Source organism: Poromitra crassiceps (genome assembly GCF_964638095.1).
Source record: "Poromitra crassiceps genome assembly, chromosome: 5".
NCBI classification, from domain to species: domain Eukaryota; kingdom Metazoa; phylum Chordata; class Actinopteri; order Beryciformes; family Melamphaidae; genus Poromitra; species Poromitra crassiceps.
The window spans coordinates 30713717-30728230 of record NC_139642.1 but is presented as its reverse complement, the minus strand read 5'-3'; the positions used below and the strand labels follow the sequence as shown (position 1 = coordinate 30728230).

Sequence of the window (14514 nt, the reverse complement as noted above, 5' to 3'; positions counted from 1 at the left end):
ACTAGCCCGCCTGTCTGCCTGCTCACTGAGATGGGCCAACACACACTCCCACACACTCTGTGTTTGTTTAATGTCTTATTCATGCATGCTCATATCTGCACATGTCCTCTTGCAGCTGGGCATCCAGGTGGCTCAGGATGTTAATGTGCACTGGCTTGTGACTGCCTGGGCTTGATCCCTTTGCTTATGGTTTCCTGAAGCGTTTCTCTTTTCACAATTATCCTTCACTGCACTGAGGAAGGACTTGGAGGCTGCTGTCTGGGGCATATCCCCTTCTGTCAAACATGCACTTCTACTGGAAATACATTCGCTTATTACTCTTTACCCATTTTGCATTCCTGGCAGGCCAGAGACAATGCTAAAAAGTAACTGAAGTTAAAAAATTGTATTTCAATGTGTATGACAATGTTTTCTTCCAACACCTTTCTTCTTTTTGTCTCAGTTTTAGTTTACCATCATATCCATGTAGAAGACTTGCACTGTTCAGCAGTGAAAGATTTGTTTGGTTTTCAATGCGTAATGAACCTAAAGTCTCGTACCTAAATGGTTCAATACGAATTGTTACACCCCTAGTGGTCAATACTCACGTCTCTGGCACTGTGACCCATGGTAGCCTGGCGGACACACACAGTGGCCTGTCACATGATCACATGTCTGCCCCACCTTACAGTCACATGGACGGGCACAGTTCACTCCAAAAAACCCAGACGGGCATCCTGGGAGAGACACAAGATGCTGAATTGAGGTCAAGGTTGCTGATTTCAAGCTTCTGCAGAAAATGTTGCCTTGGTAAGATCATGGATTCAAGTTGCATTCAAGTCAGTTTTTTTTTTGATGAAGTGGGAAGAAAAAAAATCGGATGCAAAGCCAGCTGTCAAAAGGTGTGAAGTGAGGCCGGAGGTAAGTTGATTTCTGTGTTACATCTGTATGTTAGCATACTGTGTTGTGTTACATCTGTATGTTGGCATACTGTGTTGTGTTACATCTGTATGTTAGCATACTGTGTTGTGTTACATCTGTATGTTAGCATACTGTGTTGTGTTACATCTGTATGTTAGCATACTGTGTTGAGTTACATCTGTATGTTAGCATACTGTGTTGTGTTACATCTGTATGTTGGCATACTGTGTTGTGTTACATCTGTATGTTAGCATACTGTGTTGTATTACATCTGTATGTTAGCATACTGTGTTGTGTTACATCTGTATGTTAGCATACTGTGTTGTGTTACATCTGTATGTTAGCATACTGTGTTGTGTTACGTCTGTATGTTAGCATACTGTGTTGTGTTACATCTGTATGTTAGCATACTGTGTTGTGTTACATCTGTATGTTAGCATACTGTGTTGAGTTACATCTGTATGTTAGCATACTGTGTTGTGTTACATCTGTATGTTAGCATACTGTGTTGTGTTACGTCTGTATGTTAGCATACTGTGTTGTGTTACATCTGTATGTTAGCATACTGTGTTGTGTTACGTCTGTATGTTAGCATACTGTGTTGTGTTACATCTGGGTTACATGCTGCCACTCCGACGTGCTGCCACTCCGACGTTCTGCCACTCCGAAATATCGGCACTCAGAAAGGGGGTCTATATTCCCCGTTTTTCACTAACCTCTCTCAGCCCCCACGCCAAACCTAACCTCCCCCCATGCCTAAACCTAACCTCCCCCAGACCCTAACCCAAAACCTAACCTCTCCCACCCCCACGCCTAAACCTAAGGTCGGCATTGCGGCTTCTAAGGTGAACGACCGCCAGTCCGAATAATGGAAGTTAACGTTCGGAGTGGCAGCATGTCGGAAAGGCGGAGGAACCCCGTTACATCTGTATGTTAGCATACTGTGTTGTGTTACATCTGTATGTTAGCATACTGTGTTGTGTTACGTCTGTATGTTAGCATACTGTGTTGTGTTACATCTGTATGTTAGCATACTGTGTTGTGTTACGTCTGTATGTTAGCATACTGTGTTGTGTTACATCTGTATGTTAGCATACTGTGTTGTGTTACATCTGTATGTTAGCATACTGTGTTGTGTTACATCTGTATGTTAGCATACTGTGTTGTGTTACGTCTGTATGTTAGCATACTGTGTTGTGTTACATCTGTATGTTAGCATACTGTGTTGTGTTACATCTGTATGTTAGCATACTGTGTTGTGTTACATCTGTATGTTAGCATACTGTGTTGTGTTACATCTGTATGTTAGCATACTGTGTTGTGTTACATCTGTATGTTAGCATACTGTGTTGTGTTACGTCTGTATGTTAGCATACTGTGTTGTGTTACATCTGTATGTTAGCATACTGTGTTGACAGGAGTGGCCATAGTATCCAGCAGTGCAGCTGCAGATGCCAGTAAAACGATCGCAGGTTCCATCATTTTGGCACGGACAGTCTAGGGCACAGTCAGGCCCGTACTTCCCCTGTAAACAGGCTAAATATACACACACGCACACACACACACACAAACATGCACGTACACGCACACACACACACACACACACACACACACACACACACACACACACACACACACACAGACACACACACACACACACACACACACACACACACACGACCTTGGTTATAAATACAGCTGTGATTTCTGAGAAACAACAATTTATCAGCAGAATTATGCTAGTGCAGCAGACTAGCCAAAAGAAATCCTGGGACATTAGCTAGGATTTTTGATTTCCCATGTAGACAACAACATGGTTCTGTTCAGCGCTGTTTATTTGATGTTCGCTCTACTGCCGCTCAACTTGTACCTCTGTCACAGCGCGACCCGCTCCAGCCCAGCCCACACGTGCAGGAGCCGTGGATGGGGTCACACAGCGCCCCGTTCTGACAGCTGCATGTGCCTCTGCACTGCAGGCCGTGACGGCCCCGCGGACACGCTGCAGGAAGGATTCAGAGAACATCAGACCGACACAAGCATTACAGGCCTCTGTGCTCTACTAAGCAACCACACCAAAGACTGTAACACACAGATAGATACACACGCACGCACGCAGCACGCATGCACACATACACACACACACGATTGCACTAACCACATTCAAGTTTATTTAAGCAACAGTTCATTAGTGAGAAGGCAAAGTCTAAGTCTAATTTGGCCCTGATATAAAAGAATAATCATGTTTCTCTGGGTAATTTAGATTGGGAAAACAATAAGCAAATCGTGTCTTTGATTTTCCTGTTTATTTATTTGCTCCTTCGCCAAATCCAGCGACACGGAACACGGAGAACGAGCTACTTCTCCGTCTCTGTAAACATTCAACAAGAGGAACATAAGAGGTGGCATGTCCACAGACATGCGGGCCGCTGGAGAAGAGAGCATTTAGCGCAGGCGGCCATGGAAACTCCCGTCTGCAATCCAGTGGAACGACTGATACGGAGAGATTAGGAAAGAGCAACTCTGCCTCTGTTCCCCAGGAAAACACTTCTGTGATGATCATTACAGTCCCTCACACTGAGGAAATGGAGAATTTGTTACTTAAATATACAGTGAGAAGATGTCGAAAATACACCCTCATTTTCCTGGTTGTTTCCCCACTTGCCAGTTACGCCTTCCATCTCTGATGAGCTCATTAAGGCCAATGGTTCTTATTGATGTATGTCAACTGTTAACTCTGTGTATACTGTGTGAATAGAAGGCTAGAAGGTTAAATCAATTCAACACAATCCAAAGCCTGTATAAATCCTGTGATACCTGTTTGAGTCATCACTGGCAATAAATCGCCTCTCGATATAACCATTCAATTTTAAACTTATTGACTACTGGAATGATATGTCAGTCTTTATTGAATGTATCACAGCCTTGATACCAAGGTCACCATTTGCAGCCAATTCTACAATGATCTCTAATAGTAGTTTTTCATTAATTCAACCCATTTTCCAATCTCCATCCTTACAGATGATCAAATTGCACATCCTAACTGCTGCAAATTGCTGCTTATATATCAGACTTTGATCAGACTGATGGTCAGATGAGATATTTATGCTGACATGACATCAAGTCTATGCCATGCATTATAGGTGGGCCTATAGTAGGACTTAAGGAAATTCAGGGATGAGTGAACTGCGTGTTTCATTCAACCGCAAAACCCCAGTCTGACGGACTCAAGCAGTGAGGGAGAGTTAAGATTGGTTTCATTTTATTTAAATTGCTGTATGTGGTAGGCCTAGATAATTGCGTGCATTATCGTGAATGTTTTGTACATCTGCTGCTAATTGTGAGGATTTCAGTGAAAGTTGAGGCGTATGTGTGTATGCACGCATGCTGCAATATGTGTTGGTGCATTCTGTAACTTGCTTGGAGTTTTAATTGGGTGGTCAGTTTGGACTTAGCCCTTACCTTGTTGGCAGGACAGTCCCATCCTACCAGGGGCGCAGATACACCTCCCAGTTACTGGGTGGCACTGTCCTCCCTCCCCACAGGAGCACGGCAGGGCACAGTCCTTCCCGTGGTACCCCGTAGGACAACCTATGGAAATACCAGTAAACCTGTCATCACACAACAGAGTCAAACAAATGGATAGCCGCATCTCGATAAATATATGAACTCCATAAGCCTTGTGGGATGATTCAGGGGTGAGTAATAGATGACTGGATGTTTCCCATGAATAAACCATGTCGGATGGAATGCCCACTATCCCTAAAACACTAACTCCAACTAAGAAAGGCACACAGAAAGGCCCGGTTCTTCTCTCTCGGCAATGCAAACAGGTGTGTTTGTCTTGACTCACGCAAGCTGCAGTCGGCACCAATGAAGCCAGGTGGACACTGGCACGCCCCAGATCTGAAGTCACAGCGACCGCCATTAATGCAGCTGCATCTTGACTTGCAGTTTGGCCCGTAAGTCCCCGTCCTGCATCCTGCAATGGAGACAGATTGTAGCGATGAAAGAGACATGAGGGAAGCTAAGTGTTGTTATGATGACGTTGTAATATTTGATCTCTAATTTTAGATCAGATGAATGGCAGAGGCCAAAAACATCATGCTTTGATTCCCCTATCATCATTTTGACAATTGCCAAAAGTAATATGTTACTACTCTATAAATCCACATGGGCAATTTAGGTGCTTGCAGGATACAGCTAACTGGCTCGCAGAACTAGTTCCATTTCCTTATGCTTAGTGGAATTTCAAAGTTATCATTTTACAGTCTGATAGCCACATGTGAAACCAACACAACTAGCATCATGACAGGCTAACAAAAGGTTTTGTTTGCCATTGATCTAAGAATGTTTGGATTGGAATATACAAGTGGGGCCAACTGTGAACCGTGTCGGCCTGTTTTTCCCACTTAGTCCCGCCTCTCTGTTGCTCTACTGTCTCTGTATCAGTATGTGCTTGGTTCATGCGTGTCCACATTGACAGCAGTGAATCAACAGTATACTTACGTAACTCACAGCGAGCCCCATAGTAACCAGGTAGGCAGGTACATTTGCCAGTCACCGGGTGGCACTGCTCCTGCTCTCCTGAACACTGGCACAGCTGGCTGCAGTTCTGCCCGTACATGCCAGATGGACAGGCTACAGGACACACAACCACAGCCACGTCACATACACATTCCACTGGTGCCATTTGTTCAATTTTAATAAGGAATTATGTGCAGTAAAATTGTTGTTTTCCGGGAACATCGGTTTCCCTAAAATGTGGAGCTAAAGCCCAACTCCAGGATTTATTTGAATTCATCAATTATGGTTATATTAACAGGATTAGTCACGGTAGCAGATTCCACGTGTTTATTATCAAACAACAGGTTTTGGTAATCAAAGCACATGTGTTTGTAATTAACTCTAAACCCAAGCAGCCAATGAGCAGTTAGTATTTATGGAAATATGGTAAAAATTGCACCAAACCTCATGAGAATACAATGGACAGAATGGACTTGAAATACAACTTTCACATGGAAAACAAGCATTTGGAAATATTTCCAGACAGTTACAACAAAATTATTTTATTCTCACTTCATGTCCAGCTGTAACAAATTACAAATCCATAGTGTATATGAACGGCTTCCTCGCTGACTTGGAAAATTACACCACGTCTCCAACACTGTGTTAAATCTGTACACCAGGGAGATGATTTTGTATACATTTGGACAACAGATAGAGCCTCAAACGTGGATGCATTTAGTAGAGAGCGTTAACGGAGCCCCGCCCACTTCAGCCTTCCTCACAAGACTCTCAGGACATACTGGGACATTCAGTAATTGAATGGTAACACCCATATTGCTGAGAACTTTCCCTGGTGTCCACACACCCACACACACACACCCACACACACACACACACACACACACACACACACACACACACACACACACACACACACATTCTTTCACACACCCGTTCTGTATACATACACACATTCTCGTCACAGTAATGAGTGAGCCCACAGACGAACAATCAGTCATAGCGGGCGCAAGATAAATCTGCGAAGCAAACATGTTTTTTGGTGAGAGCGCAGCACTTAGCTCCTCCAGCAGGCCGCACTGTAGGCAGCGCGGGGAGACAGATAAGAAAGAACCCCAGACTAAAGAGGCAATTACGGCGCTGTCATTATGCGTGTCTGCCTTCCAAAAGCCCTTATCCGCCGCTGAGGAGACAAAAACAATGCCTTCTGTTTGACTTGGCAACCAGTGTGTAACATTTATCAGATGTCTGGGGAGTGTGTGAGGAGAGGAAAAAGAGGGGGGGGGGGGGGGGGGTGGTAGAGAGAGAGTGGTGAAGGGTTGAGTGGTGAAGCTGCTCTTACACAGACCTATATAGAGCTCACCAGTCGTGTGACGTTTCTTGCCCCAGAAGTGAATTCCCCATTCATTTTCTCCATAGACATTTTGAAACATCCTTACAGTATGTCACGAGTTTTAAGGCTTGATCCAAGCCAACCAGTCTTCCAGAGAATCGTGAGTGACCATAAAACATTTCGCTTTCAGCCAAAAAAAACTAAAAATATATGCAAGGGGAAAAAAGATCGGAAATTCGAAGAATGGTGGTCTTGGTTCAAGCCTTAAAACTCGTTATATAAGGATTTTTCGAATTGTCTATGGAGAAACTGAATGGGGAATACACTTCTGGGGCAAGAAAGGTCACATGACTGTTGAGCTCTATAGGGTATGGTCTAAAAAGAATGAAACATTAGCATACAGTCATGCCACAGTGAATGGCGCTGTACTGGTGCAATGGCGTAAATGGTAATCATCCCCAAGAGGGCAAGGGAAATTTTAATTAGTATTAACGTAATAATTCTTTGTGACCACTCTGCCTTTCCTCCTTGATGAGAGTGGTGTCTTCCAGTATGACAGAGTCCTTAAACATGGCACATATGGCAGACCATTGGTTTGAAAAGCATGACATGGATATTAGCCATATGCCAAGCCCTTCTCAATGGCCAGCTATACATAATGAACATTTGTCATATACGGTATTCTGAAACTGCACGATATTGTGTTTTCCACTTCCATCAAAAAGATGGACGACCCATCATTTAACATGAACAGTGACCAAAGTGACACCCGCCCCTACACCATTAGGCTCCCTGGGGAAAGTCTTTATGTCGGTGTGTTGAACGACAAATTTTGTCAACATCTGGATCTCACTCTACCATAAATAGATGACAATAGAGAATAGATTGTCTATTCAGGCTTACTCTTCTCACAGCCGTTGCCGGTGAGTCCAGGGGGACAGCCACATGTCCCTGTCTCATGGTGACAGGACACCCCAGCATGGCAGCCACACCGCTGGCTGCAGGAAGCTCCGTAGGACCCTGGGAGGCAGGCTGGGGGTGCATTTCATATTATTAACTAACACAGCAATCCAGTCAAATGTTGTCTATCACACATAACCTCTTATCAAACGATGACCATATTGTATGATGGCAGTAATATTATGGCAATCCCAGAGCATGACTATGACGGGTGTTAGCAGTTTCCTGTCCGCACTCACATTTGTCGCACCTGGCTCCCCTCCAGCCTGGCTCACACTCACAGCGGCCCGTCACATGATGGCAGCTCGCACCGTGGACACAGTCACACCTCTGCTCACAGCCCGCGCCATGCTGTCCCTTAGGACAGGCTGCAGCCAAAACACACAGGCATTTACACTCAGCATGCAACATCACAGTCAGGGAATATATATAATGTATATTTGACCTGCAATGCAATGCATTTTGTAATGTTCATGTTTTTTTTCTTAAACCTTTATTTACTGAGGGTAAATTGACAAAGCTACTTTGATGTTTGATGCTTTCTGCCCTTTTACTCAAAAGCAGAAATGTTAGAAAAGGTTAATGTACAGTACAGTATGCCCCAAAAATAGATTCCTAGTTACATAGTGTTTAATATGTAATCAAGTACTTTAAATTGCTAAAAACAATCGCGACAACCAATGTTGTAGTCGAGTCAGTATATCTCGAGTCAAAGTTGAGTCTCGAGTCCCCCGTATTCAAGTCTAAGTCCAAGTCCAAGTCATCAAAGAAAAGTCAGAGTCCAGTCCCCATTACCTGAGTCTGAGTCCAGAGTAGCATGAGCATGAATCCACATGTAGGTGGAACACACATGCACTAAATAGAATAATGTCACGGTGTTAATATACTGTAGCTATCAATGTATTTTGCCACATTATTAGGGCCGATTACAAAAAGAGAAAGCTCTTCATCAATTAACAACACTGAGTCCATGTCTCCAACTTCCGAATCCGAATACACGAATGTTTGAGTCCAAGTCCAAGTCATCAGTACTTAAAGTCCCTGGAAACCAGAAATATTTTTTTTATTGTTTAGCATTTTGAGTTCATCACATCACAGGAACCTTATGTTAATAAGCCACCAGCCAAATTTGAACGATGATGAACGTCGCAAAGTATATAAATTTAGGTTTGACAGTCATGACAAAAGTCATGAGAATCAATTCGATTTTAGACTCTCTTTTCTCCCGCTGACTGTGTGGGGCATGTCCTGTGTGTGTGCGTGCAGGACTGCAGGTCTCCTCCGAGAGAGAGAGAGAGAGAGAGAGCGAGAGAGAGAGAGGGGGAGGGAAACGGAGAGAGAGAGAAGGAGAGAGAGAGAGAAGGAAAGAGAGATGGAGTGCGTGCGTGTGTGTGTGACAGTGAGAGAGAAAGAGAGAGAGAGCAGGCAGCATAGCGCTCGGCACACAGAGCGGGAGGGAGACAGACAGACACTGAGCGAGCGCTGTGGGGGCAAGAAGGTTTTATAAGAACGGACAAAAAATCTTGTGACGTCATAAGATAATTCATTTTAGCACCGCTCTCTTCAATGAGGAAGTGGAAATCCAGACCTTGTAGAAAAGTGGCGATTTTGGGGGTTTGGGTTGAAACTAATGTCTCCTACTTTCTGAGGCACACAATTACTCACATAAGACCCTAAATTTAATAGTTGATAGTCCTGAAAATGAGCTGAGGACTCAGACTCGAGTCCAAGTCCGACTCGACTATACACTGGCAACACTACATTTGAAAGTTATGTGAAGTGCTGAGTCACCTGTCTGACAGCTTTCTCCTGTCCAGCCAGGTGTACAGACACATCTTCCCGTCACTCTGTCACATCTATTAAGTCACCTGTCTGACAGCTTTCTCCTGTCCAGCCAGGTGCACAGACACATCTTCCCGTCACTCTGTCACATCTCCCCCCATTGGCACAGCTGCAGGTGTGGCTGCAGTTCTCTCCATAACGCCCCTCCTCACACTCTAGGAGAGAGGGAAAAGATGCCTCAGATCAAAGTTACATTTTAGGCTTGCTTTACCTCAAAAACCCACAACAGGTTTCCATTTCATCAAGTAAGGATATTTAAAGTCACATTCCTACACTATGCGTTTCCTTCAGCTCCCTTACTACTGCTTACTACAAATCATGCATTTGTTTAAAACATTGAAGTGTCTGCCCGTCATAGACTGTGATGCTACTGTAGTCCTCTACATGTAGTAGTCATCTAGTAGTTTGATTTGGCATCAAGAGAGGAAGAAGGACTCACCTAACTCACAGGCGGCTCCAGTCCAGCCATGGTGGCAGGAGCACTGGCCAGCCACCCTGTCACATGAGCCTCCATTTTGACAAAGACACTGATGGGAACACTGCTCCCCGTATCGTCCTGCAGGACAGGCTGAACACACATCCAATAAAAGACAGACTTAAGAGTTGATGGATGGGCAGTAACATTAATATGAAGGATATAGTTATTATACAAAAGACCAGTAACCATAAAAGTGTTAAGATTATGGGTACTGATGTGACTGTGATGTGATTGTTTATTATAAATGTAATGAAAAATAGATATGCATCTCAATATCCAATTGTCATGTCTAATAGCCATTAATTAATTATACTGTATCCCTTTTCAAAGGAAATGTGTGAAGGCTATGTGCTGCAGAACAGGCAAAATACTCAAAATATGAACTGTGGTAAAGAGAGGAAGTGTGCATGTGTGTATGTGTATGTGCATGTGTGTATGTGTTTGTGTGCATTAGTGTACATGTGTTTGTGTGCATGAGTGTGCATGTGAGTGAGCATGCATGCAGGCTTGCAAATGCTTGAAAGGGCATTTCTAATGATCTCAAACTTCTTCTCGTCATCCTTTGCTTAAAGGAGAAGTTCAACCAAAAATTAAAATTCAGTGATTATCTACTCACCCCCATGTGGAAGTCTTTTAGTCCACAAAACAGTCCTGGGTTCTCACAGCAAAACACCGTCGCAGCATTCTCCTATGCAATTTAAGTGGATGGTGAGTGGTGACCAACTTTCAAATGTAAAAATAGTCACCATTCACTTTGATAGACCCTTTTCACAGCTGCCATTTTGTGCCTAAAAGGCAGGATAAACACAGGTGCAATCAACTCACTAATTAGGGGCCCCAGCAGTGGAACACCAAATGGACTGGAAGTTGGAAACCTTAATGTTTTGGTACACCTGTGTTTATCCTGCCTTTGGGGCAAAAAGAAATGCCACCGTGAAAAGGGTCTATTGTTGTTTAGAGAATGCTGCAACTGTGTTTTGCTGTGAGACTCCAGGACTAGTATCACTGAATTTAAATGTTTTGGGTGAACTTCTCCTTTAAGAAAGCACCAATAGGAACCTCATAGGATCCCTGTTTTAATGGTATGGGACAGCGTGATGAGCTACTCACGCAGTTGGCAGCTGCCTCCTGTCCAGCCGGCCGTGCAGCTGCAGCGCCCGCTGACGTGGTCACACCTGGCACCGTTCTGACACTCACAGGTCTGACCACAGCGCTCCCCAAAACGACCCGCCGGGCACTCTGCCCACACACACACAAGCCACGGCACACAAGCACACACACGAACACATGATGTCGTACCGCATAGAACACACACGCATGCACACCGCACACACACACACACACACACACACACACACACACACACACACACACACACACACATACACACTCAGTATGATCTCGTAACACGCTGCAGCTCCGTGCACTGTGGACGTGTGAGACTAGAAGACTATAAAGGCGCGGACATTTTTGGGTGCATTTTGGTTTTTGGCACACATATTGTGAACTTCTCCCTAATGATGAATGTGGACGATGACATTTTGGAGTCAAAGAGAGAGGAGGGAAACCAGCTAATGACAGAGACGCATCATTAAGTCATGCTGGTGGCTTGCTGCTGACTCTGGCTCTGGTAGCCAGGACCACTAAATGTCTGTGGCAAAGAGGGGAGCCTTGAATAAGACTTCAGAATGACAGACTCTGAACTTTAGCGGGCCTTTTTCACTGGCTTCATTAAAACAACGCCATGAAATGCGGAGGAAATCTTAGCATGAGAACACTGATGGGTTGGCCTCCTAAAAGAGGCTTGCGAGCGGCGCTCTCCTCCTCCTCCTCCCCGACGTTCATTTAACACGTGGGTGCATTTATCCAGAATAGACCTCAATTAAACATCGTTGCCGGAGGGCACTCCTGTCCGCCCCGCCTCTCTCTCCACCCTGTTGTACCCATCCCTAAAAAAAGTCATCGGCAATGTCTCATTATGGAGATAATTGTTCACAAACACATCGCAGTTGTGTTTAAGGAGAGGATGTCGTGATGGGCTGCAGCGAGGGCCTCCCTCACACCCCGTTTTAATGATGTGGCTTCCATTACCCAGAATGCAGTGTGGCGGTGCCCAGCCGGCGGTGCAGAGGCAGGCTCCTGTGATGTGGTGGCAGCGGGCAGCGTTCCTGCACTCGCACATCTGGCCACAGTCAAGACCGTAAAAGCCGTCCGGGCACACTGCGGGCCAAGATAAAACATCCCACTGGTTAGAACTGGCAGTTTCACAGAAGAGGAGAGGAAAAGGCTTAGATGCCAACTTTTTTTTATTTTATTTTGTTCTTTCTCGTCCCTTCCCCATCTCCCTCCTATCGCCCTCCTACTTTCTCTCTCCCTCTCTCTCTCTCTCTCTCCCTCTCTCTCTCTCTCTGTCTTACCACCTACCGAAAATACCAATATCAAATTGCAGTACCACGCTGCGGCTGTTCATTTGCGGAGCGTCTGTGTTCGTTAAGTGAGCTCATGTCCCACATGTGTGGTGTATCTGGGCCACATCAAAGCCCATGGCGGTGCGGAGGCCGTTCCCTTTGGGGGGTGGGCGGGGGGGACACGCAGAGAGCTGGTAATTAGAGCACCTGCTGAGTCCACAGGCCCCACCGATACAAGGCAAAACAAAGCCAGGTTACCGTGCCCCCCTAACACACGCACAAGCGCACGCACACACACACACACACACACACACACACACACACACACACACACACACACACACACACACACACACACACAGACAAACACACACACACCATTGCTGGTGCATGGTACGGAGATGCCAGTGTAAGAGTCTGTTTCCCATTCTCTGGGAGGGCCAGAGAGATTGTTTAAGTGTGTGCAGAGTCAATAGACACTCAGGGAGTTTGGTAAACACGGTGCCTACCATCCAACAGGACTTCGCCACAGGCTGGACCAAGAACGAGCCTTTCCCACTACTGGGATGTAAATATTGTCTGTAAGCATGACTTCAGCAGAGCAGGAAAGAATGACTCTGTTTATCCACCGCCTTTTTCTGATTGCTCAATTTGTCAGCGAGCAGTTGTGGGGATCACAGCGTAACACAAGCATAATGGTTGTATTCTGCAAAACAAGTCCCTCCATTCTGGCCTGTATTTACAGGAACGCTGCTGCGGCTCTGCCAAACGCCTTTGATTGATTGACAGTCGTTGCTGACATTTCTCCCTCTTCTGCTCTGCGCTCTCATAATGTGTGAAGGAAAACCTGGAGCTGGTTAAGGCTTCTGGCCCTGGCCCAGTTTCTATAAACCTTCTGTTCCAATCCTCTCAGTGGCCGGCAGTTGTTCTCATTTACATACTACTCTTTCACGAGTGGACAATGTTATCAAAGGAAGCCCCGAATGGGAGTACAACAGAAAATGGCAGCAAGGCACATGTGGACTATACAAGGAGAGCGGTGCAACTACGCTGTTTCTCTCCACTCTAAATGCCACTGTGTCCAGGGGCTTTGCCAGCAGTGTATGCATCACTCCCTCCTGTTCTCGCTCCAAGTGGCGACGCTGTCCAGTCCGCCTCTTTTCGCCACAAGGCTGCTATTGGGGGAAAGCATCCTTCCTGCTCAGCAGTTTCTGGCATGGCCGCTGCTGTGTTCCCACGCTGACAGCATGACGTCTGCGCCTGCCTCTGTAGTGGTGAGGCTATGATGCTATTAAAGCTAGCCCAATGAGGATGCTGTCATTTCAAACCAGCTGCACTGCACTGTAGGTCTGTGGCGGTACTGTACCAAGGCACTGGTTTATTGTCTATTGTTTATTATGATGATACCGATTACTGAAACCATGGCAACAAGTGAGTCTTCCTATGTCCCCCGAGGGAGATATGTGTCACTAATGTTTCATTGTAAAACACATAGTTAATCTTGCCTTCAAACTACTGTCGGATTCGTTTTAACCAAGTGGCTGTTATATAAAGCTAAATAGTAAAAATAAGCTCAATAGAAGCTGAATGTCTAATACTGGGGGGAGGGAGGGCTTCTCTGTTCCATCTTAGGGGGATCTTGCTGACAGGCGTAATCACCTCAACATGGTTAAATACTTTCAATCCAAATACATTCTCTGCCTACAATATATGTCTGCTGAAGTACACATACATCAAATCCACAGAGGCTGCACTGAAGTTTCCAAACGGCAAAGTTTATTATTTGTTTACACCAGCAGGGGGCGACTGTTATCCATATCAACCCAGAGCATCAATCTGTCATGTGATATTAGCCTGGGGTCTGCTCGTGTTTCTAAGTGTAGCCTCTTCTCTCTGAGCCTGTGTTTATAGGTAGGCACAGAGGAGTCGCCCCACCACCCACCCACGCACACACACACACACACACACACACACACACACACACACACACACACACACACACACACACACACACACACACACACCTGTGCCATCGCTGACAGACTCCATCTCTACACTAAATGAGCTCT

The 14514-nt window shown here is 45.3% G+C and overlaps 1 protein-coding gene across 1 annotated transcript in view; it reads right to left on the bottom strand.

Annotated features, from left to right (window-relative positions):
• egfem1 (EGF-like and EMI domain containing 1) overlaps positions 1-14514 on the bottom strand; it is a gene marked incomplete at both ends in the record, with an annotated part of 92890 nt that overhangs the window by 10145 nt on the left and 68231 nt on the right. The window contains 12 exons of the mRNA XM_083636617.1: positions 588-716; positions 2308-2436; positions 2771-2899; positions 4360-4488; positions 4751-4879; positions 5407-5538; positions 7661-7789; positions 7957-8085; positions 9586-9714; positions 9999-10127; positions 11148-11276; positions 12129-12257. Coding sequence (XP_083492743.1) covers positions 588-716; positions 2308-2436; positions 2771-2899; positions 4360-4488; positions 4751-4879; positions 5407-5538; positions 7661-7789; positions 7957-8085; positions 9586-9714; positions 9999-10127; positions 11148-11276; positions 12129-12257 — 1551 coding nt within the window. The remainder of the gene's footprint in view (positions 1-587; positions 717-2307; positions 2437-2770; positions 2900-4359; positions 4489-4750; positions 4880-5406; positions 5539-7660; positions 7790-7956; positions 8086-9585; positions 9715-9998; positions 10128-11147; positions 11277-12128; positions 12258-14514) is intronic.